At 44.4% G+C, this 27,684-nt stretch overlaps 1 protein-coding gene across 1 annotated transcript in view; it reads left to right on the forward strand.

Moving 5' to 3' along the window:
• TMEM201 (transmembrane protein 201) overlaps positions 1-27,684 on the forward strand; it is a 244,291-nt gene that overhangs the window by 15,720 nt on the left and 200,887 nt on the right. Inside the window, exons 2-3 of the mRNA XM_068112233.2 lie at positions 9,657-9,774; positions 15,372-15,572. Of these exons, the coding sequence (XP_067968334.2) occupies positions 9,657-9,774; positions 15,372-15,572 (319 nt within the window). The remainder of the gene's footprint in view (positions 1-9,656; positions 9,775-15,371; positions 15,573-27,684) is intronic.

Consider the following 27,684-nt stretch of genomic DNA (forward strand, 5'->3'; position numbering starts at 1 on the left):
TCTTTAAGGGTTGTTTATACAACAGCACTTAAGGAAATCCTAATAGTCTGGGATCCGAGACCTCAAAATTTGATTTTGAAGTGACACCCCTGCTATAAAATGTTTGACCCCTAGATCATGTCTGTGGGGGTGTTAGCCACCAGAAAAGTGACTTTAGCAAGGGAGTTTGGATTGCGTGAATTCTGTAGGGACATTTTTTAACTTGGGGCGTCAACTGTAAAAAAGCAAGAAATTTAGGGGTAGGGGAAATTCAATTGACCATATATCCCATATAGTGTAGCAGCATAGCAAACCTGTTGTGCATTTTGTGATACAAGCACCAAATTTGGCACAAATGTACATTAATATGTTGCGAACATTTTCAGATATTGGGCCACTTGAAATTCTCTCTTTATGTCCGCCATATTGGATTTCAAAATGGCCGCCACTTGAAATCTACATTTGCTATTATCTCTGGACGTAATGCAGCTATTGACTTGATTCTGGTATCTAAATGTATGTTTTTGGGGGCAAGGAATCCAATGGTACCAATTTCAACTTAATATTATCTATCACAGTCTGTTATATAATTTTATTTGGAAATTATCTAGGCAAATATTGGATTCAACACAATACTTTGAAAAGAATGTCTTAGTTCTGTAAATGTCTCAGGTATAATACTGACATGCTACATGGTCTAGTATTTGAGGCTAGGTGTACTGGTATCTGAGGCTAGGTATATACCGGTACTGAAGATACGTGTACATAAACAGTGTCATGTTAACAAGTTCAGCATTGCCACAAGTACATGTATGTTGTTGACTCATCGTCATGTGCAGTCCCCTTCACACACACAGAGGGCTGTGCACTGAAGGGCAGCCTTTTTGCACTTGCAGCGCCTCACACACCCTTTCTTGCACTTGCAAGAAACCAGCTCAATGCAGCTGTGAGCTGCCTCAGTTAGCCTGGTCCAGTAAGGTGTGTACTGTCCTTCTCCAGTCCTTGACCAACCCCAGTTGGTTGGTGGAGGGAGCTCTGGTGCTGGCAGCAGTATCTGACCCCACACATGTCCACCTTGATACACTGCCCTCTTGACATGTTCCTCCAGAGCTGCCTTCGTTGGAGGGATGAGCTGCACATTGTTCTTCCTTGGGAAGAGTTTCATCCTGGCCTTGTCAATGTCTGTGCATTTGCTGGTTCGATCATACAACAGGATCACGAACCTCTCGATGATGCGCATTGCATCGTCTGGTATGTCACGAGGTGCAGAGGACAGCAGCAGCAGCGCCTCAGTGAGTTCTGGCAGTACCGTCCAGACTGCCCACGCAGTGTTCTTGCCATGTCTATGAAAACTAGACACAGTGTCGCATCCAGTTAGAGCGTGGAACATTGGCAGTGCACGAGCCTTCTCTCGTCCCAATCCAGCTGCTATTTCGTGTGCTGCTAGGTATCGGAAACTCTGGCCTGTTCCGAATGCCAGCCACAGTTTGTCTTCTGGTTGCAACTCCTGTGCCAGGGACACTGCCAGCACCACAACATCGGTGTCTACAGTCCGGATGAGTATTGCATGGTGTCCATGCTGGACTGCGTGAGATGCATGCAGCAACATCCGACTGTCAGCCTCTTCATGGTTACATGGGGCGAGTGAGGTCAGATCTGGCAGTAGTGGCTTGCTGAGCACTGCCTCTCCATCAGTAATGACGAGTTGCTTGTCCTCCTGGTCAAACCATTCCATGAGAGCTGCTGAGAGGAACCTGAACAGCTCGGTCTTGTTGCTGTCCACTCGTAGGAAGTTCTGCCAGTTTCCTGGTATGGCTGCGGCAGCCACCACACGTCTCCGCACACCTTGTCCCCGCTTTGCACGTGTACTACCTTTCAGTGAATCAGCAAGGTAAGTATCCCAGACCAGATCCAGGCGTGACACTGTTTGCAGCTTCGTGGACATATATGGGATGAAGATCTGTTGTGCATACTCTTCAAAGGTCTTTGATGCAGCCGGCTTCAGCATCTGGACGATGGCTGCTCCATCAAGCACAATACAGGTCGTGACAGGAGTCTCTGTCTTTGCGTCGGAGACTTCTTCCAAGCATGTGAGGAGATCACTCTTGTTCAGCAGTTCTGTATCACCAAGAAGGGTTGCACAGGCACGCACCCGTTTGTCCATTTGGAATGTTGCAGCTTTCCGAAGACTGTCAGCCCCAGCAGGTTGTTCACAGAAGAAACAATTTTCTGGGACCTTCTTCTCTGTACTCGATGAGCGTGAATGTAACCTGGTGCGTTTGCATGCAGCTTGTTCCTCATCGCTCTCACATTCTTTCTTGAGTGCTCTCTTTTGTGCTCTCTTCAGTTTGGTGTTGTTGTACTGGAGCCTGCATGTCTGATGATATTTTACACTGTGTGCAACCATCGCAGCTTCAATGCCATGACCATCATCGAGTCTTTCCAGGTGAAATGATCCTGGAAGCTCTCCAAGTTCACTGAATTTGACCAAGTTCTCTGCGAGTGAACTGTACCCACTCCCAATGTCTTTTCTCTTTGATTGGTCAGGTTTGGTCAGTGTCTCCGTCTTGTCCTCTTGACATATAAGGCATAACTTCCAGTCAGTTGTGGTGAGGTGCTGTGATGTTGATGGTGAAGTTCGCTCAACATCAGCTAGTCTGAAGCTCTTGGACATGGTGGAACTGTCTTCTGAATCTGCAACGATACAATGATATAATGTTAACATTTTGTTATATATATAATAGAGGGGTTTCCTCCGCCATACTAATGGAGAGGAGGATAATTCCTCTATATCGTACAGCATTTAGCTTGGCACACTTAGGGAATTAGTTTTGTGAGATTATGCCGGAATTAAATTTTCACCCGTACCGGAGGCAAGAAGAGAAATAAAATCACATGAGATTCTTTAGTTAAAAAATATTCCCAAATTTATTGAATATTTACAAAACATTTGAATTCATAAATTCTTACAATATTTACACAGCCAAGATTTAAATATAAATCAGTCTAAACTCTTATTAGGTTGGACAGTACATTTTCCAGACATACCCCGTTCTGTTAATTACAGCCTTCGTGTTAAATTCAGAACATGTCAAAACTGTCAGTGTGGAATACACACTTCACTCAAAATACTACTTTATATAAAACATTTCTAATTTAAAGCCTTATAGTAAGAATTTCAGATAAACCCCAAAAAAGTAAGACCAGGTTGGCTATTAGACAACCTGCCTCTGTCGTGCCCACCAGACAAGTGGTTTTAGCCAGCACACATGTGTATCAGGTAAGCTTGTGCTGAGTACATCATACCTGAACAACTCAGTGAGGCAGAACACAGCAGTGCACACCAGGGTGACCCCTTCAGTGCATAAACCAATTAACCTGTCCACTGCAGGGCATATAGAAATGAAGTTATTTTCTGCATATAATAATAATATAAGTTCAGTTCTATATAACAATTTCTGTTATCACCACTACCACTACAACTACCACTACTACAAGCTTTGTCTGGAATTTTGTGGACTAACAGACAAACAGACATACAGACAAGCTGGGATCAAAACATTACCTCCTTCCACCATTGAGTGTAGAGGTAAACATCATGGAAATTATATCATGCCCTAGATTTAATTCATGCTTACCCGTGTATTTGCTTCACTGGTTCACAAGGTCTTTTGCATACATGTAATTCAGACTCTCGTCTTCATTGCTGACCACACAATGTTATCTAGCTGAGCCCAGATTGTATGTAATTAACTCATTTATGTGGAGTCACAAGGTGATTTAAACACAGCCACACACAAAGAACACAGTTGATGTGGGTCAACACACATGCAGCCTCTCTACTCTTTTATTTGGGTCAGGGCTGTGATTAAAGACATGTAGTGGAGTCATGTTTGTAAACATTGTTAAAGACATGCTACAGTGCATTGTTAAGGAAACAAGACAGATGGAAGCCTATACAAGAAATTTCTGTACTCTAGAAACACAAAAGATGGCTTAAAGGGTCTAGGAAAAGGGGATTATGCATGTTTGGTATTTATTGACAATATGAATGTAATGTTACATAAAATATGCATATGAAAAACACAAATGAATGGGTCACTTTGTTTCCTAATGGGATATGAATTTATATTTTAGACTGCCAGTATATATGAGCTTGTCTGAGTTGTTACTAGTGATTTAGTATAGTTTTTTATTTTATTTATATTTACAGAACTAAGACATTCTTTTCAAAGTATTGTGTTGAATCCAATATTTGCCTAGATAATTTCCAAATAAAATTATATAACAGACTGTGATAGATAATATTAAGTTGAAATTGGTACAATTGGATTCCTTGCCCCCAAAAACATACATTTAGATACCAGAATCAAGTCAATAGCTGCATTACGTCCAGAGATAATAGCAAATGTAGATTTCAAGTGGCGGCCATTTTGAAATCCAATATGGCGGACATAAAGAGAGAATTTCAAGTGGCCCAATATCTGAAAATGTTCGCAACATATTAATGTACATTTGTGCCAAATTTGGTGCTTGTATCACAAAATGCACAATTCTTTTGAATATTTGGGCTAAGCCGCCCCACTAATAATACAGGGGTGAGTGCAACAAATTACCACTCATTCTTTTTGTTATAAAGTTGGCTTTTATATGAAACATGATTCAACGTGATTGGACCATCCATGAGGTCAGCAGAGGTCAAAAGGTCACGGAAAGTGGGTTAAGCTAAAAGTTTAGCTCCTTCAGTAAATAAAATCACATTTTTCCGACTTCAAGCTCAATATAGCCAAACTTTTACACCCAAAATATGTTGTTTGTACCCCTCTGATGTTTTTGGGAAAGAAATGCCCCGACTGAACTTAACTTACTGGCATGTATGTCACTTTAGATTTGCATAACTTAAAAAAAATCACCAAAATCGGGCATTCACACTATCTATTTGCACGGTACTCTTCAACATATTTTAAAACGACAAGTCATACCACATACTGTCTGGAAAAGTGTCATTACCTCTATTTACTCATCATCATCACCATCATCAGTCAGAAGCCGTCCACATTTTTCTCTGTCGCCATTGTAGGCACATGCAATGATGCATGGTACTCCAGCTTTCGCACAAGGGCAATTCCTCAGGCAGTTCGGTTTCTGCTTACATTTGCAGTACTTCAACTTCGCAGCAGAAGGCTTTGATGGCTTGCTCTTCATGACAGGAATTAACCTGTCACCATCCACACTCCTGCCATACTCTTCAGGTGGAAGAAGCACTGGATTGCTGAGTGAAGCTTGCTTGTATAAGCTGATCTGACAAAGGCTCCTGAGAACGTGGAAGTGAAAAGCATCTTCTGTTGGAGGAAGGGAGCGCAGATCTAGTTTGCTAGATGCAAACAAGTGGGCGCGGAACTTATCCAGGGATGAATACCCTGGCTTGCCGTAGAGATCACAAAAGAAGCTTCGTGCTTCAGTTATCACCTGATCATGTGCAGAAGGTCCGGATTCATGTCGGATGAAATTGGACAACGCTGGCTGTTTGTGAACATGCTGGAGTGCGACTTTCACTGCTCTCTTCTTACCCCGTTTGAAAGGATAGCTCACCGAATCACAACCTGACAGAATGTAGGAGATGAGCAGTGTGTCTGTGAGTGCCAATACGTCCTTTCCAACTGCTTTGGCCAACTCATTCACCAAGTCATGGATGGGGAGGAACAGATCATCCTTTTCCACCCATAACTCAACAACGTTTGTCAACCGAGGGAAATGATACATTGACAAGACGATGATATCTGTATCTGTAGCCTGAATGACAACTACGCTGTTGTCACAGCTAGCAATGTGAGCAAAGATTCTGGTGTCCGCCTCCTCGTGGTTAGGGCAGTACAGCTCATCAACATTGGTATGTTCCGTCTGCGTCACACGAGTTGCCTGGGCGTTGACACCAAGGACCAGGCAGAAGCCATCAGGCCAGGATGACTCCTGGGACCAACGTGAAGCAAGATACGACAGCAGATTGGTCTTGTTACAAGGGTTTGACAGGAATGTGTTCCAATCAGGGATTTTCATGATGTCCACTGGAACAAACTCTGGCAAGTTGGTATTTGACTCCCGTCTCTGGCGTTCATCCCCTTTTAGACTCTTTAACCCAAAATCATATTGATCGCCCACGAAATGCACTTCAGTGCAATGTCTGGGTTTCATGTTCAAGAGTTTGTTCCTGTACCTTTCCTGAAGTTGGTCAAATGTACTCAAACCAAGTGTGTTGAACCGCTGGATGAATGCCATTGCATCGACTACATAAACTGCATCAGATACAGAAGGAGGCAACTCTTTTAACGGTTCCCATGACTCGGCAACCTCTGCCTGTAGAGTGGATAGATAGTTGGATTTGCAACCTTTCCGCATGGAAAATCCATTCTTCTCTGGCTCAAACAACGAGGGAGGGTACTCAAGCCATTCGTAACTAAATGCCTCAGTCCGTGCCTCATCACTCAGGTCCTGTGCGAAACAAAGTGCCCTTGTCACTGCACTCTCCTCTCTGATGACTTCTTTCACAGTGTCCATCTTTTTCTTACTTTTCTTCAGATGCGTGGCGAATGTTTCTATCTTCGGTTGGACAATCTTGTCTGCATTCGTCGTCGTGGCAGCATCCATTGCCTCCAAGCCTAGACGTTTGGCATTTACCAGGGTAGTTGCTGCAAGAATCTGACCTGTGGATATGTTCATTAGTTTATCTGTCGCAAGTGAAGGATCGAATGGGTTTTGCATCTTCTCTTCCACGGTCCGTTTGATCTGCAACACGGCTTCCATGTCGTCTTTCCTCAGCTTCTCGTGGTGGTCAGATTGCGGCGAGGCCATGTGTGCCATCTGTTTTACACTTTCAGAGACAGAGGTCATGAACGGTAAAGCCTTGATGTACTTTTCTCGTGCTGATTCAGACTGTGTTATACCCTTAAAGAGGCTTGTTTTGCCTTCCCTATTGTAGGTCTGTTCAAGGGCAAGGTCTGTCCACACACCATTAAAGTCTCCTGCAGTCTGGTGAACTGTGAATTTGCCAGCTGCAAACTCCTCGTGCACTTCTGGTGCTGTTTCTGGAAGCTTTTGCATCTCACTGAGATAGATCGGAAGGCAGGACATGTACTTACTATGGCCGGAAGCAATGGTATAGGGTAGCATATTCTGTACCTCTTGTAAGTGCTGTTGCCACAGCCCAGCTCTCTCAGCATGGATGTAACGCCTTAGGATAAGCACCATGTCTATGTACATGCTCCAAAGATGGGCTGTCACTCCTAATCCCTTCTCAAAATCTCCCCAGAGCAACTCCAGTGACTCTAGGCATTTCATGACTTCCTTCATGAGTGCAGCAAATTCGTCCTTCTCTTTCCTGTCAAAGGCATTTCTAAGACTTTCAAGCAGAGACGAAAGCAAAGAAAGTGTCTCCTCATTCTTCTCGAACAACAGCCATTTCTCAAATGCCTCCCACTTCAGCATGAACAATGCCTCACTCAACCATGAATGATAACGGACCATCTTATAATAATCTTTTCCTGCCATGACTTTATTGGCTCTACCTCGACCACAGATATCACTAGAAACCAGAATGTCCTCTATGCCACTCTCCATTATGAAAAATCCAATAGATCCCAAGAAGTTCTGGGCAATATGGAATCCTCCAAGTCGAACAATAACATCTTTGTACTTTTCCGATTCCTTCCTAAACAACCCCTTTACTATGTGATATATCGCCTGGTCACAAGTCACCTCCGTCTTAGCCTGACCCATCTTAAGACTCAAGGAGACAAAGTAGTCCAATGAGGTCTGGACTACATCTGCGTTGGTTGGGTTTTGTGGAAGCAATGGTCCATAACCAATCGTTGTTTTCTCTGTATGTTGCCCAGAACTGTATTCAAAGAAGCTGCTCCATGTCAGGCTACCAGTGTCCTTGTCGTTTTCACCCGTCATCAACTGTGTTGGACACATCCTCAGTAGGAACCAAACGATGTTCTTGTCAGCTAGAAAGCAGGCTTCCCCCTTGTCATCATGAGGAAGTTCAATATCACGTAATGACCTAGCCTGTCTTCTGTCCTTCAGTGTCAGTTTACTACTTACTGGAACGAATTTGTCTGGTTCACTGATAGTCAGTTTCCTGGTTTTCTTAAGGGGCACTGCCCCCACTACCTCCTCCCTCAAATGTGTACTGATAAATTATATTTGTTGTAGCATCAAAACTACCACCATCTTGTGTCTCTGAATGGAAGTTTAAGGCTGAAGATCGATGGTAATCATAAAGATCAGCAAGAGTGAAGCAAGTTGCTGAAACAAATGTAGCATAATAATCCCTAGCACCACACAAAAGATGAAAAGCATCAACCACCGCAGTAAACCATCACGATTACGATCAATATAGGTCAGAAACAGTAGAGGGATGCAAAGAACATATTGTGACATACATATGTGAATTATTTGATAACGGAGCTAAATTTTCAGCTTAACCCACTTTCTGTGACCTTTTGACCTCTGCTGACCTCATGGATGGTCCAATCACGTTGAATCATGTTTCATATAAAAGCCAACTTTATAACAAAAAGAATGAGTGGTAATTTGTTGCACTCACCCCTGTATTATGGGATATATGGGCAATTGAATTTCCCCTACCCCTAAATTTCTTGCTTTTTTACAGTTGACGCCCCAAGTTAAAAAACGTCCTTACAGAATTCGCGCAATCCAAACTCCCTTGCTAAAGTCACTTTTCTGGTGGCTAACACCCCCACAGACATGATCTAGGGGTCAAACATTTTATAGCAGGGGTGTCACTTCAAAATCACTTTTTTACACATTTCCAGGCCTCGGATCCCAGACTATAAGCTAAGGAACTACAACGTTCTTTAAGGGACATCTTTCCTTGAGGTTAAGGTAGTTTTATGCAACCGGGCCAAGGTTCTCTCGATTTTTGTCATACCTGTCAGGCTACTGCCTGACGCCTTCTTGTTTGTTTGTCTGTTTGTTTGTCTGTTTGTTTGTGAACAGGATATCTCAAAAAGTTATGGACGGATTTGGGGGAAAGGTTGGGCATGTGACGAGGACAATTTTTAAAAGTGGTTCTTCGCCATTGAGTGATAGAACCAAAAACGATATGTAGCATGATATTTCTAAAAGTTGTGGATGACTTGACAAAACTTGGTGGATGAGTTGGGTGGGTAAGTGACAAGAACAAGTTGATTGGCTTTTGGTTCAGGTCTGGATCCAGATCCAACCTATTAATGGGATACAAACTGTAAACTGTTCAGTCTGGCGGAGGGTATGCTCTCTACCGAGTGCCGTTCTAGTTCTTCAATGAGAAGAAGGGTATATTTATCTGTAATGAATTGGGAGGTGTATAAATGAAAAGACTTGGCAAGAGTAGAAAATGGCATTGGAGCCACCATCTTAAAAGGGTTTAAAATAGGAAACGCAAGTCCTCACACAGATCGGGAGAGACGGCACAATTATGGTACATCGAACAGAGGGGATGTTAATGTAGAAATTTACTCAAAAAATTATATGAAGATGCAGAAAAGATTTCTATGCAAATAATAATAGTGTTGGTGTCTTCTGAAGCTCTGAAAGCTCTATTCGGATCAGTGTCCGTGTCAGAGCATCTTGCGCAGAAAAGAGTACGTTGTGATCATTGGTGTGTCTGTGCGCAGTGCCTTGAAGGAAGTACGGGTGGAGTGCTGGTTTTGTGGCCAGTGCACGCATGTACCTTATGGGAACCGGGATTGCTGGGACTGTCCAAGCTGTGAGCAATACAATGGCTTCCGTGAGGTATGGAATCCTGTTGTCACCATCTTTTCCATTGCATTTGTGGCCACATTCTTTTTCAGAGCATCGGTGCACTCAGATAAACAATGCTTGCCCTGGGTGTTATTCCCAGCAAAAGTCTGGGCAGGATTTTGGAATTTGACCAGCATCGCTGCACACGATGAGCATTTTTGTGAATGGCACTGTCATGAGATATTTAATGTCCATCATTGAATGTGAGCAAACTTGTCTTCTGGTGCAATGTCCATTCTGTAACGCCCTGCCCACGAAGTGTCGCAAGGACGGTTTACTGTTAAGTGTGGAATCAAACATAGACGAGACACCTTCCAGGTGAGTACACTACCTCTGATGTAGTTTACCAGAACAACATGCATTTTAAGGCCATTTTCCCTGCTAGAGTGGGGGTTAGCCTTGCGGTCCCCATGACAATCTTCTCCATTTTGCCCTATTTTCTGCATCTCTCCTTGTTAACCCCCTTGCCCGCATTTCTTCTTCCACCATCTTTAGCCAAGTCTTTCTCGGTCTTCCCCGTCCTCTACTTCCTTCTACATCAATTTCCATCACTCTTCTCAACCAGTCACGTTCAGCCTTCCTCAACACATGACCAAACCATCTCAGCCTGTTCCTCTTCACAGCATCAATCACAGGCAATATTCCCATCATCTTTCGCAATTCATCATTTGTCTTCCTCTCTCTCAACGATACTCCGCACATCCATCGAACCATTCGCATTTCCACCCTTTCCAGCCTTCGTTGCTGCTCTACGTTCATTACCCATGTCTCGCTCCCATAAATCATAACACTTCTCACACGTGCAGCATACACCTTTCCCTTCAGCTTCAGCGACACTCTCCTCCTCATCAGCACGCCACTCAGTTCCCGAAACTTCTTCCATGCACATCTCACTCGAGCAACCGTTGCCGAGTCTGATCCACCTTCTCCATTCAGCATGTCTCCGAGGTAGCAAAATGTTTTCACACCTTCCAGCTTCACGCCGTCTCCAAGATCCAACTCAACATTTCCTCCATCTGCAGCTCCCTCTGTGCACACCTTGCATTTGAATGTAGCTGCCACACTGGTAAATGACCCTCTCAGACCACTACATTTTTGATGAACCCACTCAGCGCACATTGTACATTGAATGGAGTTCACTCCGACACCCTTCCTGCACACAGCACACGGCCACTTCCCAGTTCTTTCCACCTCACCACATGCTTTACCACTTGCCATCACCTTCGTCTTTCCGATATTCACCTTCAGACCTTTTGTCTCCATACATTCCTTCCACTTGTTCATCTTTTCCTTCAGTCCATCCATACTTTCCGCAATCAACACCAGATCATCTGCATACAACAACTCCCATGCTAAACCCTCCTTTACGTTCTGAGCCAGCACCTCCATCACAGCTACAAATAGTAGTGGACTTAGTACCGACCCCTGATGCACTCCCACCTTCACCTCAAACTCACCACTGTTCCCGTCCTTCGTCCTTACAGCTGTGCACGCTCTTTTGTACTTTTTTTTTTTTTTTTTTTTTTTTTTTTTTTTGTATACTGAATCGAGACTCGTGGAAGAGCTAACATTAACTTCACAAACAAATCGACCAGACAAACAAAATACACAAAAAGAGGGAGCGGAAGACAAGATGGGGAGAAAAGGGGAAGCACACACACACAACATCCGAGAGCAGGGAGATGTGTGGAAGGGAGAGGGCCCGGGGGGAGGAGGCGTGGGAAGGGGAGGGGGGGGGAGGGAGAAGTATAAAGCACAAGGACACCAAGGACTTCCAGGACAAAAGTTGGTATTTCAAAAAGTGGAATTGGGGTGAAATTAGCGGGGGTAGAAAAGATCAAGGTTTTGGATGGGGGAAGATAAGAGATGGTGGTGAACAGCTGTTTTAAAGACTTGGAGGGTGGAGTGGGATTGAAGAGAGTGAGGGAGTTTGTTCCAGAGGCGGGAGAAAAGAGGAATGAAGGAGTGAAGGTGAGCAGAGAGTCTTGATTTTGGCAGTTTAACCAAAAGAGGGTTGTAGGCAGATCTTGTGTGACCTGTAGGAATATTTGTGGGACAGAGCCCAGAGAGAGCTGGGGGGGCAAGGCCAGAGAGGAGTCGGTAGAAGAAAGACCACCAACCTGCCTGCGGTGAGTGAGTGAGAGGCCCTTGGAGTTAGCTTCATCGTGGGAGATTCCAATGATTCTGAATGCTTTGGTTTCAACAGCGTGAAGGCGAGCTAGGTGTGAGGCAGGAGCACCAGCCCAGAGGGGAGAGCAGTAATCCATTGAGCTGCGGATGAAAGCCTTGTATGTGGTGAGGAGCTCAGGTGTGCCGAGGAAGGACTTCGCACGACGGAGGATGCCCAGTCGGTGACTAGCTTTGGAGGCCAGATTTGAAATGTGGTTTTTCCAGGAAAGATCATGGCAGATAGTGAGACCCAAAAGCTTGAGTGACAGAACTTCTTGGAGAGGATTATTCAGAAAGTGGATGGGAGGGTTGTCCAGTCGGTCTTTTCGGAGAGACATCGTAAGAGTGTGAGATTTGTCAGGATTGAAAGACATGTTCCACTTGTTTGCCCAGTCTGTGATTTTGTCAAGGTCTGCAGAGAGTGAGGAGGCTGCAGACTGCCGATCTGAGGGATGAAGAATGGAACGACAGAGAGTAGAGTCGTCAGCAAAGAGATAGAGAGGATTTTCAAGAGAGTCAGAGAGATCATTGATGAAGACCAGAAAAAGCACAGGGCCCAGAACACTGCCTTGGGGAACTCCAGCCTGAACAGGAAGAGGAGTTTAGAGAAACCCATTCAGGGCCACACGTTGACCGACTAGAGAGGAAGAACATTGCCATCACTACTCTGATTAACCATTCCTCCACTCATAACTTCCTCAATGCCCATGTCAATACTTTGCGTGGAACCCTATCGAATGCTTTCTCCAGATCAACAAACCCAAAAAACAACTTCCTCCTCTTCTCCATGTACTTCTCCTGCAACTGCCTCACAATGAAAAGCGCATCTGTCGTTCCTCTTCCTGGCATAAATCCAAACTGCATTTCGTCGATCTTCACTTTCTTCCTTATCCTCCTCTCCAACACCCTTTCCAATACCTTCATTCCATGCTCCAATAACTTTATCGCTCGTTACGAGCCACACTCCAGAGGGTCACCTTTCCCCTTGTATAGAGGGACGAGGGTACTCAGTTCCCAAGCCACTGGAATGCGGCCTTCTTTCACCACCAGATTACAGATCTCTGTCATTCTCTTCACACCCCAACTTCCTGCTGCCTTCAACATATCTCCCACAACTCCCGTCGGCCCTCCCGCTTTTCCACTCTTCATTGCTGTTATCGCTTCCTCAACTTCCTTCTCAGTTATCTTCTCTGCCGGTCCTAAAACTGGGTTACTCTCTATGTTGCCATCCCATTCATTCTCTGTATTCAACAGCATTTCCATATATCTTTTCCATCTTCCTTTAATTCCATCTGGGTCCACAACGATTTGTCCCACTTCATCCTTCAAGCAACTCACCCCCATCACGTCACAACTCTCTTTCGCTATGTGCTTTGCAATCCTGAATACTGCTTTCTGACCCTCTTCGGAATCCAAGCGTTCTCCGAACATTTTCCGACATGCCTCCTGCGCCTTTGCTACCTCTTTCTTTGCAGCCTTCCTGGCTGCCTTATAACTTTCATGCTCTGCTGTTTCTGCTCCCGTACCCTTCGCCTTCTGCCACTCCTTGAACTTCTTCCTCTTCTCGTCAATCCTCTTTCCAACTTCATCATCCCACCACCATGTTTCCGAGTGCCTCGGTGGTCCTTTTGTCCATCCACATACCTCACCAACGGCTCCCAACAGACTAGCTTTCATTGACATCCAACCACTTTCAAGCTCAACCACATCATCCTCTACCCTACTCAGCCTCTCTTTTAATGCCTCCCTTACTGTCACCTCTTTCAACCTCCACACCTTCATTCTTGGTTGGTACTTCACCCGCCGAGCTCTCCTCGCACCTTTCATTTTTATGTCGCAGACAACCAAGTGGTGCTGTGAAACAGCCTCCTCCCCCGGGATCACCTTTGTGTCCCGGAGGTGCCCCCTATCTCGCCTACGCACCATCAGGTAGTCAACGGCTGTCGTCGACCCACCTGACGTGTATGTAACAAGCTTATTATCCTCTTTCTGGAACTGAGTATTACAAATCAACAAATCAGCTCCATCAGCAAACTCCAAAATCCTTTCACCTTCTCCATTTCTCACACCATATCCGTAACCCCCATGAACTCCCTCAAAACCATCCATACTCCTTCCCACATGTCCATTCAGGTCTCCTCCCACCACAACAACTTCTTCATCTTTCACGTTTTCCATCAGCTTCTCTATCGCACACCAGAATTTGTCCTTCTCTTCATTGCTTCGACCAACCTGCGGAGCATATCCCGAGATGACGTTCACCAAGAGCTTTCCAATCATCATTTTCACCATAATCAACCTATCACTCACTCTAGTCACACTCACCACACTGTCTGCAAACTCCTCAGAAAACAGGACACCAACACCATTCACGCCCTCCGGGCACCCTTGCCACACAAACTTGTATTTCTGTCCCTGCCTACCCTTCACCATTCTCACACCACTTCCCTTCCATCTTGTCTCTTGCACACAACATATGTCCACTCTTCTTCTGACCAATACTTCCACCACTTCTCCTGATCTCCCTGTCATTGTCCCTTCATTCCATGTCCCAAACCTCAGAAACCGATCTCCACTTCGGGCTGCACCCTGCCAATATGTAGTTGTAATTGTCATGGTTCTCTTTTTGAGGCAATGTTTTTATGGCCGGATGCCCTTCCTGACGCCAACCCTCTTAGTCATCTCTTACGACACGCAGGGATACGGTGTACCTATTCTGACCAGGGTACACACTGGGAAACGTTTAAAACATGGAAATTCTGGGGGGGGGGGGGGGGGGGTGGCGTCAGCATCACGGCTGCAGTTTAAACATATTCCAACAGTATCCAAACAGAACCATGAAAAACAATCTGGGAAAAGTCTCCAAGCGAGAACGTGGATTTGAGAAGGAAGGAGCAGAGGCGGGAGAGAAACGAGATACAGGGGGCGGGGCACAAGCCGAGACGAGGAGGAGAGCGAACAAACGTGTCCGGGAGGGGAGAAAGAATCAATATAGAATTCTTTGTCTAGGGAGGTGAGGTGAGGGTGAGAAAATAAAATAAAAGAAACAAGCAATGCAGCGAAGGAAATAACCCAAACCGACAAAACACCGACGGGGGAGGGAAGCCCCAAGTTACCAGGCCGCACACGAGGTACGACTCAGAAAACGATTAGCTACACACAAGTTTGTACGAATTACAAACCAATACCAACCAGAAACACACAATAACACGTACACAGCAAAATAACCAGTGGAAATTTGACAAAGACAAGAATGGGAAAACACTTAAACTTCGATGCCGTGGAGAGCTCGAAGTACGCTTCACTCATCCGAGGAACCCTCGCCCGAGTTTACCAGAAGATGTCTGTAATTGGTTTTGTATCGTTCACACTTGTTACAGCTTTTGTACTTGTGCTTTCCTTGTACCCACACATTGCAGGATGGAGATTATAACAAGCCTATTCCAGCCCAGTACTCTGAACTCCTTAATCACCCAGTGGTAGCTGGGCGCTGGGCGGTTGGAGAGGCCTCCAAGGGGACGGCACAATGGCTGAGCAGCCGACATTTGCTGTGCCGTCGCTGTGTCAACAATCAGCAGTTGAAGATCCGCAACATTGCGCGTTTTCAACCCCGCAATGAGGTACGCACACTTTCAGATGCTTCCTTTCCACATGTGCTGTCACCTGTATAAAAATCGACAGGCCCTTGACATGTTATTACTTTTGCTTACTTGCTTACGATCCTGACGTACCTGATGGCACGTACAGCCTCTTGGAGAACTGTTGCTACTTTCATCTTTCTTGGGCCTTTGGATTGATCCCCATCCAGGTGGTTTTGACCTCCTTCAACCCCTATTCCACCATGTGCAACTAGGTGATTTGTTGGTCATCAAACACTCCTTCGACCTTCAGGCTTCCAATATATCTCTTTTTATGATGTCGTTTTCCATACACTGGACACCCTCAATTCATCTCCACTTCATTTTACTTCCATGATGTTTTTCTTTTCAGTCCTTTTTTCATCCTTACTCAGTCTATCTGGCCAGAACACTTGCATAATATCTTTATGACAGCTATAAACTCGAGTTTGTAGAACACCTCACCACACGCAGTCCATTCTTTCTGAATCTCAATATTCCCCAACGCTGAGGGTGCGTGTTAAAGCAAATTTCATTAATGGCAACAAGGCTTCTCTTCTCCATTTCTCCGAGACTTCTCCATTTAGTAATACTAGGGCATGCCCGTACTATATATATATATCTAAAATTATATCCCCCCCCTCTATTTACATGAAATGGTTTGGTCCAAAGCGAACGGCTTGCGAGTGGTGACAATCCCCCCCCTCTATTTACATGCAATGGTTCGGTCCAAAGCGAACGGCTTCCGGAGTTTGGTAAAGAAATCGCCATCGCGTACACAAACGCGCAGGAAAGCGAATGAATCGCAAATTCGTTTTTATTAGTTGTAAAACATAGTTTAACGCCAACATAGGGCATTGGCCGTACGTGGGTGCCCGTCCCGTGGCCAAAAAAAAAAAAAAAACGCTACCCGTACGCTCTACCCCGCCCGTACGCCCGTAAACAAAAAAACCAACGCTCTTCGCTTCCGCCCTTCGCTCTGACTGAATTGGGAGAAATAATGCGCATAAGAAATCGAATTACGTACCGTAATGGCGGTCAGCTCGTAACGCGCTCAGCTCCGCTCGTCTCACATCGGCCACGCCTACGCAACAGAGCGTTCTGTGATTGGCTGCCGGAAGATAAGTCGTCACTGTCCGGAAGTTCGCAAATCGCAGTTAGGATGAATCGTTTTAATTTAATCGCAGTTTGAATTCGTTTTAAAACATAGTTTAACGGCAACATAGTTTTCCAACGTGAAATAAATGAATACGCTGTCAAATGTGCCGTCCGAGGCAGAGTCTGATCGCCACGTTCGGCACACGTGATAGCTCGCTGCTCTCTGATTGGTTGAAGCGTTTTTTGGACATAGCTCGGTCAGTAATTGTCCGATTAATATGAAACCTTGAAAAGGCACATCCTCGGGTCCCCAGCAATATACCTGGCAAGTTTCAAGTATATCGGACCCGTGGTTGTCGAGAAACAGCGGTCACAGACACACAGACACACAGACACACAGACAGACACACAGAGATTGCTGGAATTATAGATAGATATGCAAAAATCTTGTATAAATGATCTGGTATTCCTGGAACCAAACAAACGATAAAAGATTAAAATTTTCTGGTGCCAGGATTAATACAAATTTAATTGTGTATTTTATACATATGACAATAAACTTTGGGGGAGGGGGGGGAGGGGGAGGGTGGAGGGGGCAGGGGGAAGGGGGAGGGAAGGGGAGGGCCAGTCAACAATGACGTTGCAGTTCTCATGGTCGGAGAGCAGCACAACAATCACGACATCGTCCTGCATCTTCGCAACAGCACGAAGCGGATTTTGAAGACTCACCGACCCTGTGACGCCCTCCAGTACCGGCGTTGCCGGGCGTGGGAAGGGAGACCCGTACATTCCCAACCCGTACATTCGCCCTCTCGACTCAAGCTCACTCGGACAAAAGCCTCGCACAAATTACACCGTGAAGGCCCAATGGCCATGTCTATGCCACAAATCAAGTACGTGAGCGAGTCTGGCGCACTGAATTGAAAATATATAGAACGCTCATACTCCGTGAAAAGTGAAGCCGCCGTGTCGCCATCTTGGTTAGCACGACTCGACCAACTCACTTCGCGGATCTCGTTTGTTTTGAACGTGTGAATTACGTGCGAACGCGTAACTGAGTTTATGGCGGCAAAGAGCATCACGTGATCGCTCTGAGCGAATCAGCGCGCTGCTCTGCCACCTGATCAGATTCCGTGTATAATATTCCTCGCTGAAATGCGCTGAGGTAAATATGAATAAAAAATATGGATCTCGTAAAGATGAAAGAAAAAAAAACCTATGTGGTGTGAATGGCAATGTTCCTTGCTGAAATGTGAAAAAACGCAATCGCTTTTCGCTCTGAAATACGTGCGAACGCGTAACTGAGTTAATGGCGGCAAGGAACATCACGTGATCGCTCTGAGCGAATCAGCGCGCTGCTCTGCCACCGGTCAGATTCCGTGCATAATATTCCTCGCTGAAATGCACTGAGGTAAAAATATGGTAAAAAAATATTATGAAATATTTTTTTTTAGGTCGGCCATGTTCTTCCCAGGCTCAATGGCCATGTCTATGCCAAATATCAAGCACGTGAGCCTCTCCGTTTAGGAGTCTATCGGTAACATTACGCACACACAAACTGTGTTTTATATATATATAGATAGATGGTGCCCCGAACACCACAGTTTCTAGGAGTTTCTGCGCATGTGAACAGAGCATTTTGGGGTGGATTACATCGTTTTGAAATCCCATATTCCTTAACACCACTTTGCACTTCCTACGCTGGGTGATTAAGGATTCTACTTTCTGTGAAATGACTTTGGTGACTCAACGATTCACAGCCAAATAGTAGAACCCATTTTGCATTATTGTCAAAAATTTGTAACTTCATGCTTGTGTTGTATTCTGATTCCTCTCATTCTCATAAATGCTACTCTTGCTTTGTGTATTATTTATAGAGCATCAGCATCCACTTCACCCTCCACCTCCTTCCTATGATAGTGACCAAAGATCCTACATACATAAACTTGTCGACATGTATGGTGAAGTCATTGCACATGACAGGATTGTTGCCTGATGCATGTATTCTCATGCTCTTTGTTTTGTTGTTGTTGTTGTTGTTGTTGTTGTTGTTGTTGTTGTTGTTGATGATTTTCAGTCCTAGCAAGGCATACTCCTGGAGCCTATGTACTTTCACTTGCATACTTTGCTTAGTATCCAATAGCAAACAGATGTCATCTGCAAAGCTGAGCTCTTCCAGATGGTCGCCTTGAGCCCAGCCTATTCCATACCTAGCATGTTCTGCAGTCCTTAATACCCAGTCCAATACAAGTAGAAACAGTAGTGGAAACAGCATGCATCCCTGTCTGAATCATGTTGCGGCTTGAACTTCTGGTGCCTTCTTTCCATTATATATCACACTGCGTTGGTATCCATTGTATACGTTCTTTATCATTCTGATGAGCTTTCCGGGTATTTCATACCCTTCTATTACGTTCCACATCACATCTCTGTTCGGACTATCAAATGCTTTCTCAAAGTCGACGGAAGTCTTAACAACCACACCGTTAACTTTTCTTATTGATCCAGGAGGTTGTTTTGTACATACAGATTCAATATTTTCAATATGAAAGTCCAACGCATGATAATGAGGTTGCCTGACGGGGCAACCAATTCATCAGCGTGGTTGCTCGACGGGGCAGCCAGGTTGATGAATGGAAACAACCTCCTTTCATGTTGACACCATTTTGGGTTGCCCCAGGCAACTGTTAATGTAGAGCCTTAGGTAAGGAGGAACAAAGCATGAGGTTGTTGGTCTCCTGCCACGTTGAAGAACTAGGTGGAAGAGTGGGAGTAAACAAACCGAGGCAGGAAGTTCCACAATTGGGAGAAAATGGGAACAAAGGAGTGTAGAGTGAACAGTGAGCCTCGGTTTGATTTTCACAAGGATTGTGGGAGTTTCACAAGGGCATTTTGTAGAGAATCTCATGCTTGTGGAGGATGTTGTACACACAGCACAATCAGGACCAAGAACATTCGGAAATCATTTTCGTTATACGTCTACGTGTTCACAGACATTTTATAGAAAATGGACAAATTGACACCATATGCGATTTGAACTTGGGATCCCAACATCATGAACCGTGTGCTTAAATTGGAACAACAAAGAGGCCAACACAAATTCCATGAGTGAATGATATCAGGCTAGCTTGATACCAAATTCCAAAATGACGACATGATCTGAGATGCAGTAACCTGCTTTGGAAACTTCAGCATGATGGTTTGCCTTATTTTATTCTTCTGGGAATCAAACTTAGACTCGACAGCTCAACAGGGACTATGCAACACTATATGTTGTTCCTGCTGTCAAACAGAAGTACAAGGAGTAGTACATAGAGTCCTTGATACAAGTAGGCCCTTTATCCATTTTCACCGTATATATTTGTTGATTAATTGACACTCTTTTGTGATATAACTACCGGAGATTTGGTGTTTTGGTATAAGAGTGTAACCAAAAAAACCCAAAAAAAACCCACAGAGCTCAGCCTCGCTCTGTCATGTATTGTTAGGCCACCATCCTTGTTGGGGGTTTTTTTTTTTTGGTTTTTTTTGTATACAAGATCGAGGCCCGTGTAAGAGCTAACATTGATCACAAAAAGACAAACTGACACATAAAACATATATGATAAAGGGAGCGGGAGAACAAGATGGAGAGCAGGGACATCGTGAGATCTGTGGGAGGGAGAGGGCTTGGGGGGAGGAGGCATGGGAAGGGGGGGGGGGGGAGTGGAGGAGGGTGGGAGAGGTAAAAAAAACACATGGACAATGCTAGGACTTCCAGGAAGGAAGTCGGTATTTCAAAAAAGTGGATCTGGGGTGAATTAATGGGGGTAGAAACTAACGGGGATTGTTGATGGTCAACGCGCATGACCAGCTACATTTTATTCATTACCTCCGCCACCTAAGGTGGACGGCGCTTATGTTTTCACCCTTGTCTGGCTGTCTGTCTGTAAGCAGTATATCTCAAAACATTATGGAGGAATTCGAACGAACGAAAGGTCCACATGCAGATTCGGAAATATCACTGTTCAAACTGGTGGAGGTATGCGCTCTACAGAGTACCGTTTTTGTACTTTTTTAGTATTAATTTATTATTATTATTATTATTATTATTATTCTGATAATTATTTAACATACTCATGTGGCATTTCATTTCATGCATTTGTCAATCTTCGGCATCATAATGAGATTTATTTCCCGTTGTTATTACGATGCCAAAGGTGGGTGGAGGTTATGTTTTCACTCCTGTCTGTTTGTCTTTCTGTTTGTGAACAAGATATCTCAAGAAGTTGTGGAAGGATTCGGACGAAATTTAGCAGAGAGGTAGCATGTGTGACAAGGGCGAAATGATTCGATTTTGGTGAAGATCTGGATTTGGATCCGGCTACTATAATTTTTTAAGTGATTCTTCACCTTTGGGATACAGGGTCAAAAACGATACATAGCAGGATATCTCAAAGTTGTCAACGGATTCAGATGAAACCTTGTGGAGAGGTTGAGTGTGTGACTAGACCGAATCTATTCGATTTTTGTGAAGATTTGAATGTGGATTTGGATACGGGAATTATTTAATTCTTAAGCGATTCTTCACCAGTAAGAGATCGGCTGAAAAGCAATATATGTAATGAATGAATGAATGAATGATCGTTTTAAGGCCATTTTCCCCGCTAGAGCGGGGGTTAGCCTTGCGGGCCTCATGACAATCATGGTTCCCTGTTTGAGGCAATGTTTTTATGGCCGGATGCCCTTCCTGACGCCAACCCTTGGTCGCCTCTTACGATGCGCAGGGATATGGTGTACCTATTCTAAACTGGGGTACACACTGGGATCATTCATCCCAGCAAGCTGGTACTCAATTTGCCGACCTCGGAAGGATTGCAGGCTGAGTCAACCACCCTGGCGTTAATTCAACGACCGACCGGGATTCGAACCCAGGATCCTAGGATCCCAAGCCGCACCCTAACCGCTAAGCCAACACCAGGGATTTTAGGATATGTAAGGATATTTTAGGATTTTAGGATATGTCCCAGTGACCAGGGATATGTAATATGATATTTAAATAGTTATGGACGAGTTATGACTAAACTTGGTGGACAAGTTGGTTCGGTGATAGTCCTTGAGCCAGACCAAAAGTAATGCTCCGGCGGGGGGAGTAATTCTCATTATGATTTTCCATTAGACCAATGTCTCAAGTGTCAGAAAAGGTGTGATGGACATCTGAGAACGGTAGCTTAGTGCCCGGATGGACGCCATCTTTGAAACCACCCAGCTCGAAAATGCCCATTTGGTGGGGTACATTGTTGCACGTGTATCTGGACTTCTATACTAGCTATCGATGTGCGGTTGACGACTAAATATACGTCCGATGTGTACCGTCTAAATAAAAAATAATATGAAGCATTTTGTTTTAGATTAATTATTATAAAAATCAATTATCGAAAAAAAATCATATATTTTTCAATATTTTATTATTAGACTTGTACTTTTTTTAGTGAAACAACACTGGTATGATTTTCCAAATTATGCATTGTGCTACACCGTTTATCTGTCTATAAAAATAACTCAAAAACTAAAACATATCATCCACCACGAGTTTACAACAAATAAATGTAAAGAGGCATAAAATGACTTAGGCCGCCGCTGGCATTATCTATTCTGACGATAACGCAAGTTAGGAATGTCGTACGGAGAGGATTTTAACACCATACGATATCTAATAAGCAGGCGGAAATTGTTACATAGGAAATCTGCACTTTGGTGGCCATCTTGGATTTCAAAATGGCCGCCAATTATATTAATTATTCATTACTAGAGTTTGGAAAGACGTATGGAGCTGATTTTAACACCATACGATGTATATTCCTAATAAGCAAGCGGAGGTATCATTGAACATGTCATGTTTTAGTCAAATAACACCGGTATGATCTTCCAAATTATACATTTTGCTAAACCGTTTATCTGTCTATAAAGATTTTCAGGCAATTTGGCCTGCATTATAATAGAGAACAACATATGCTATACAATATACAGTGCACACAAAGTTAATCATCAGAGTCGCCATCAGAGTCATTGGCATCCTGAGCCACGATAGCATCATCCTGCACCATGTTGGAGCATCCCTGCAGCTTACACACAACAGTGCACTTCAACCCATTCAGTATGCAGGAGCAATCTGACGGTCGACACGTCCTTCTGCATGTGCATGAGATGAGATTCAAGACGACATCTGGAGCTGGTAGACCCGCCATCCATCGGATTGTGAGCGAACCGCCATCATCGAGTTCCCAACCATGTCCTGCTGATGGTGTTGGGACGTCTGGTAGGTTTTCAAGGCTGCGTCGCCAGATAGCCGCCTGATAGTTGGCCCTATCTTTGTTTACTGTTTCTTCTGTTGTCTGATCAACAGCGATTCTGGCAAATGGATTCCCTGGTCTAAGCTGTACGGAGAAGTAGCCTTGATTGAAATGCCTGTACAACTCGGGGCATGTTTCGTGGAGTTGCGTCATCTGTGCATAGTACACTGGTAGATATCTAGCATAGTTCACCTTGTTCATTGCGAAACACCAAGGGATCACTCTTCTGACACAAGCCAAGTGAAGCATCCAGTCGCCTTCTCTATCCGCACGAATCAACCCCAGCAGGGTCTCTACCATATCAATATACATCATCCAGAAGCGAGCCAGGTCTCCATGTTTGGTTCGCAGAAAATGTAGGTATTTCGCGAACATGTCAAAGCTCTGTACACATGAATCATCATCGAGAGCAGCAGCGAGAGTCTCGTGGCAAACATCCTCCTTGATGCTGCGAATTTTGAGGTCAGTGCTTCGAATCTGGGGTTCCTTGTCAGGATGATTGCTTTCTATCCACACCTGGAAGCCCTTCCAAATGATGCGCATTAGTGCCTCGTACATCAACTTGTGGAGTCGCACAGCACGGTTGTATTGCTTGCCTTCCAGAACCCTGTTGATGGAACCTTCAGCGATTACTCCTGACTCAACAGCTACATCCCGAAGGCCTGCATCTCCAAACATTTTCCCAATGCTCGACATGAAGTTACAGATGGTATGGAAGTTCCCCATCATGAGCACGATTCTTCCATATCGATCGACATCTTTCCATGCTATTTCGGTCGCCTTAGCAAATAGTGCCTGGTCTAGCACCACCGGTATACGCTCAAGCTGAAGTGATGACATGATGTTCAGAGCTTCTCTGAGGATTTCTTGCACTGTTGCCATATCTGTGGCAGGCGCGTTTATAGTCGGCAGGTAGCCAACTACATCTTCCGTCACCTGAACACGATCTCTAGTCATGATGTTGAAACCAGTCCACGAACTGATTGTCTGGTCGCATGGTTCCAGCATGCGAGTCATAATCCATACGTGATTTCGGCGCTGCGCAAGGGATGTTGCGCCTGCAAGAGTGTCAGAAAGATCTGCAGGCTTGATTGCAGGTGGGCCCTCGCGTTTCCCACCGCTGTATATTGGAACTAAATCGCTGGATGACGGGATAGATCGCTTCTTATCTGCTTTGGATACTGCCGATGGAGGTTGGGGCGGCAAACACGACTGCGACTTCGGTTGGACGATGATACCGTTGATGCGATGCGATGTTCCGCCACCACTCAGCGATTCCTCTAGCCTGTTGATGTTATCGAATGCTAATACAGTCGGGACCGAAGGGTGCACATGTGACGGAAGTGGTACTGTATCTTTCTCCACACTTGCTAATTTGTCTATGCATAGCGCTGTCTCGATTTCTTCCAGAACTGTGTACGAACATCCGTGCCCGAGTCGATTCAATATTCTGATGACCTCTGTATTACCGGTGAGCGTTTTCATGACCCACGGAAGTAGGACATGCTTCGATGTTCTGATGGTACCCCGGTGTACAGCATTGATGATATCTTGAGCCATCGACCATACCAGTGTGTCGGCACGCGCAGAGCTACCCCCACTCCCGCAAATCAAAGTATGCAGAAATACACGAAGAGAATCTGGTATCTTCACGTAATCTGAAGTGAGTTCTGCTGGCTGAGGCGGCCAACGTTCATTGTAATGAGCATCTTTGATCTGGTGTCGCAGTGAAGTAGCTGCACGCACAATGTTACTTTCACCGTCCGTTCGTTCAAATGCTTTCACTTCTGCTTTCAGGTTTACGCACTCTGCAGCAATCTCTCGCTTTGTCAGATTATCGGGCATCAAGTATACACGGTGTTTCACATTGAAGAAGATGAGCGATTCTCCAAACTCTCTTTGTAATGTGCGCTGCAGATTCTTCTTGATGGAGTCACGAACATCAACTGAAAATGTATCTGAAGACAGGATATCTGTTGCAACATCAACTATTGGAACAATCCTCGGGTTCAAGAACAAGTCAGTGCGAATGAAATTGAATATACATCGTATCATTTCTTTTTTCTCGATATTATCTTCAATGTCAGTTTCTACTTGAGGTTTTTGGGGCCGTGTGTAGTTTCTATAGCAGGAGAAGTGGTAGTGAGCCTCAGCTGCAACCATATCTCGTGTAGTCAATGCCAAAACTCTCTCATCATTGCGAGCTGTCGCAGCATCTCTTATTGTCTTATCTGCTCGAAGTTCAACAGCCAAGACAACTGTTTCACGGGTACGACTGCCTTTTATGAATTTTGAAGCACGCTGGCAAAAAATGCATTTATCATCGTAGACCGTTGAAGTTGATCCTGTCTCTTCCCGTGATGATCGCCGTCGCACCGCATCGCCAGTATCAACTGAAGAACTTCTAGCTGCATTGGTCAAAGTAGCTAGGTGGTTTTTGTGAGTGAAGTCTGATCTACAAGCCCTATGGTATAATATTGGAATATTAGGAAGTTCAACTGCGCCTTCTTGGACTAGCTTTAGAATTGGATAAAAGTTTCTAACTGCGGCTGCGTCACACAATGTCTTCCAAGAACTGTTGCCCGCTGCCTTGCTTAGTTCAGAGAGTGGCGACTTCTTGCTGCACAAGGATGCACGTTCCGGACTCAGGTTCAATCTTCGCCCGTTTCGCCTCGACACCGGCCATCTCAGCTGAAAGAACAAAAAGACTGACGTTAGATTACTCCGATATCCGAAAAGCTCGCCAGCTTACATAGACATACTCATCCAAGTCAGTGAACATGTTAGATGGCGCCACAATACAACTCTATAATAGAGTTGTATGTGGCGCCATCTAACATGTTCACTTTTAGTTCTTAAGCCACCCACCCCCCCCCCCCCCCCCCCTCAGAAATTAATCAGGTCACCGCAACAAATCTCAGACTGAGATATAGAATATAGAATATAGATATAGAATAGACACGTCACTTTCGGCACTGGGTTCTGTGGGTTGATTATCGGCGGGAAATTCCAACTGACATAGTTTCGGTTTGTGGAAAGTGCATGCCTTTTCATATATTTTTTGTGTAAACTCGTGGTGGATGATATGTTTTAGTTTTTGAGTTATTTTTATAGACAGATAAACGGTGTAGCACAATGCATAATTTGGAAAATCATACCAGTGTTGTTTCACTAAAAAAAGTACAAGTCTAATAATAAAATATTGAAAAATATATGATTTTTTTTCGATAATTGATTTTTATAATAATTAATCTAAAACAAAATGCTTCATATTATTTTTTATTTAGACGGTACACATCGGACGTATATTTAGTCGTCAACCGCACATCGATAGCTAGTATAGAAGTCCAGATACACGTGCAACAATGTACCCCACCAAATGGGCATTTTCGAGCTGGGTGGTTTCAAAGATGGCGTCCATCCGGGCACTAAGCTACCGTTCTCAGATGTCCATCACACCTTTTCTGACACTTGAGACATTGGTCTAATGGAAAATCATAATGAGAATTACTCCCCCCGCCGGAGCATTCACTTCAAAATATGGCCGGTTGGCTCAAGGACTATGACTAGAACAAGCCGATTCGATTTTGGTTCAGGTCCGAATCGAGATATGGCCTATCAGTGGGATACAAAACATAAACTGTTCAGCCTGGCAGAGAATGCGCTCTACTGAGTGCGATTCTAGTTGACCATTTATTCACACATTGCTTGGATAGCTCTGCAGCATATCACCACCATTAAGTTTCTCTCACTTATAATGTCTCATTTTCAAATATTGCCTTTTTTTTTTAACTGCCAAAAACCGTTGCCATTTCAATAAAAGCAAGTGAAAGCATATTTTGCCTGAAACCATTCTGATTCAGCTTCCTGCCATTGTCCAGCAGATGTCAGCATAGTCCCAGCACTTGTCTGATCACAATTTAAATGTGTGTGGTTTGGTAAACGGTAGTTGTTTTGTAAATGCAATTTGCTCCATTCTGCGGTGAGACTCTGAGATAACTATCCCGAGCACTTGGTGATGCATACGACAGGAATAGGGCGATGTGATGTCATGATATGCATCCTCACGGCTTTCCCATCTGATGCTGCGCTCAAGGTTATCTGTGCGGAGACAGCCTGGCGCCACATTGCTCATCCTCATGTGTCGGGTAGTTTGTTCCTCGAGAGGCCAGCTTGAAGAGGCCTTCGCTGTGGGAATTTTGGTGTTCGGTTGATGTCATTGTCACGGCCTTGCTTCACCGTCTTTGTAGTCTCCACGGTTGTTAAAGTGACACAAGTGGGAAAGCATGTGTGTGCCTCTTGTCAATACCACAAGCTTATTTCATCACATTCGCTTTTTTTCTTCATATTTCTTCGCTGCTCCTTTCAAGAACAAACGTGTATAAGCTTAATTTTACTTTGGGCATGTCCAATAAGATTTCCAGGATGGGTAACAAAACTCCATTAAAAACTTCTTTGCCCGAAAGAAAAATATAAATTTGCTCTCCCGTTTCCCATCATTGCCATCAGTGTTTTGATCACGTGACCTGCTTCTTTCCACTTCCCTCCTCCACTTTCCCAACTAAATAAATAACATGAAGCAAGTCCTTTTTATTGTGCATCAAGTTTATCATCCCTTGGTATTCCTCGTAGAGCTGTCAAAACACATGTATGACGGTGTTTTGTTGTTGAACACCACTCGTGTA

This window comes from Myxine glutinosa, chromosome 4, assembly GCF_964187855.1.
Source record: "Myxine glutinosa chromosome 4, kmMyxGlut1.1, whole genome shotgun sequence".
Classification (NCBI taxonomy): Eukaryota; Metazoa; Chordata; class Myxini; order Myxiniformes; family Myxinidae; genus Myxine; species Myxine glutinosa.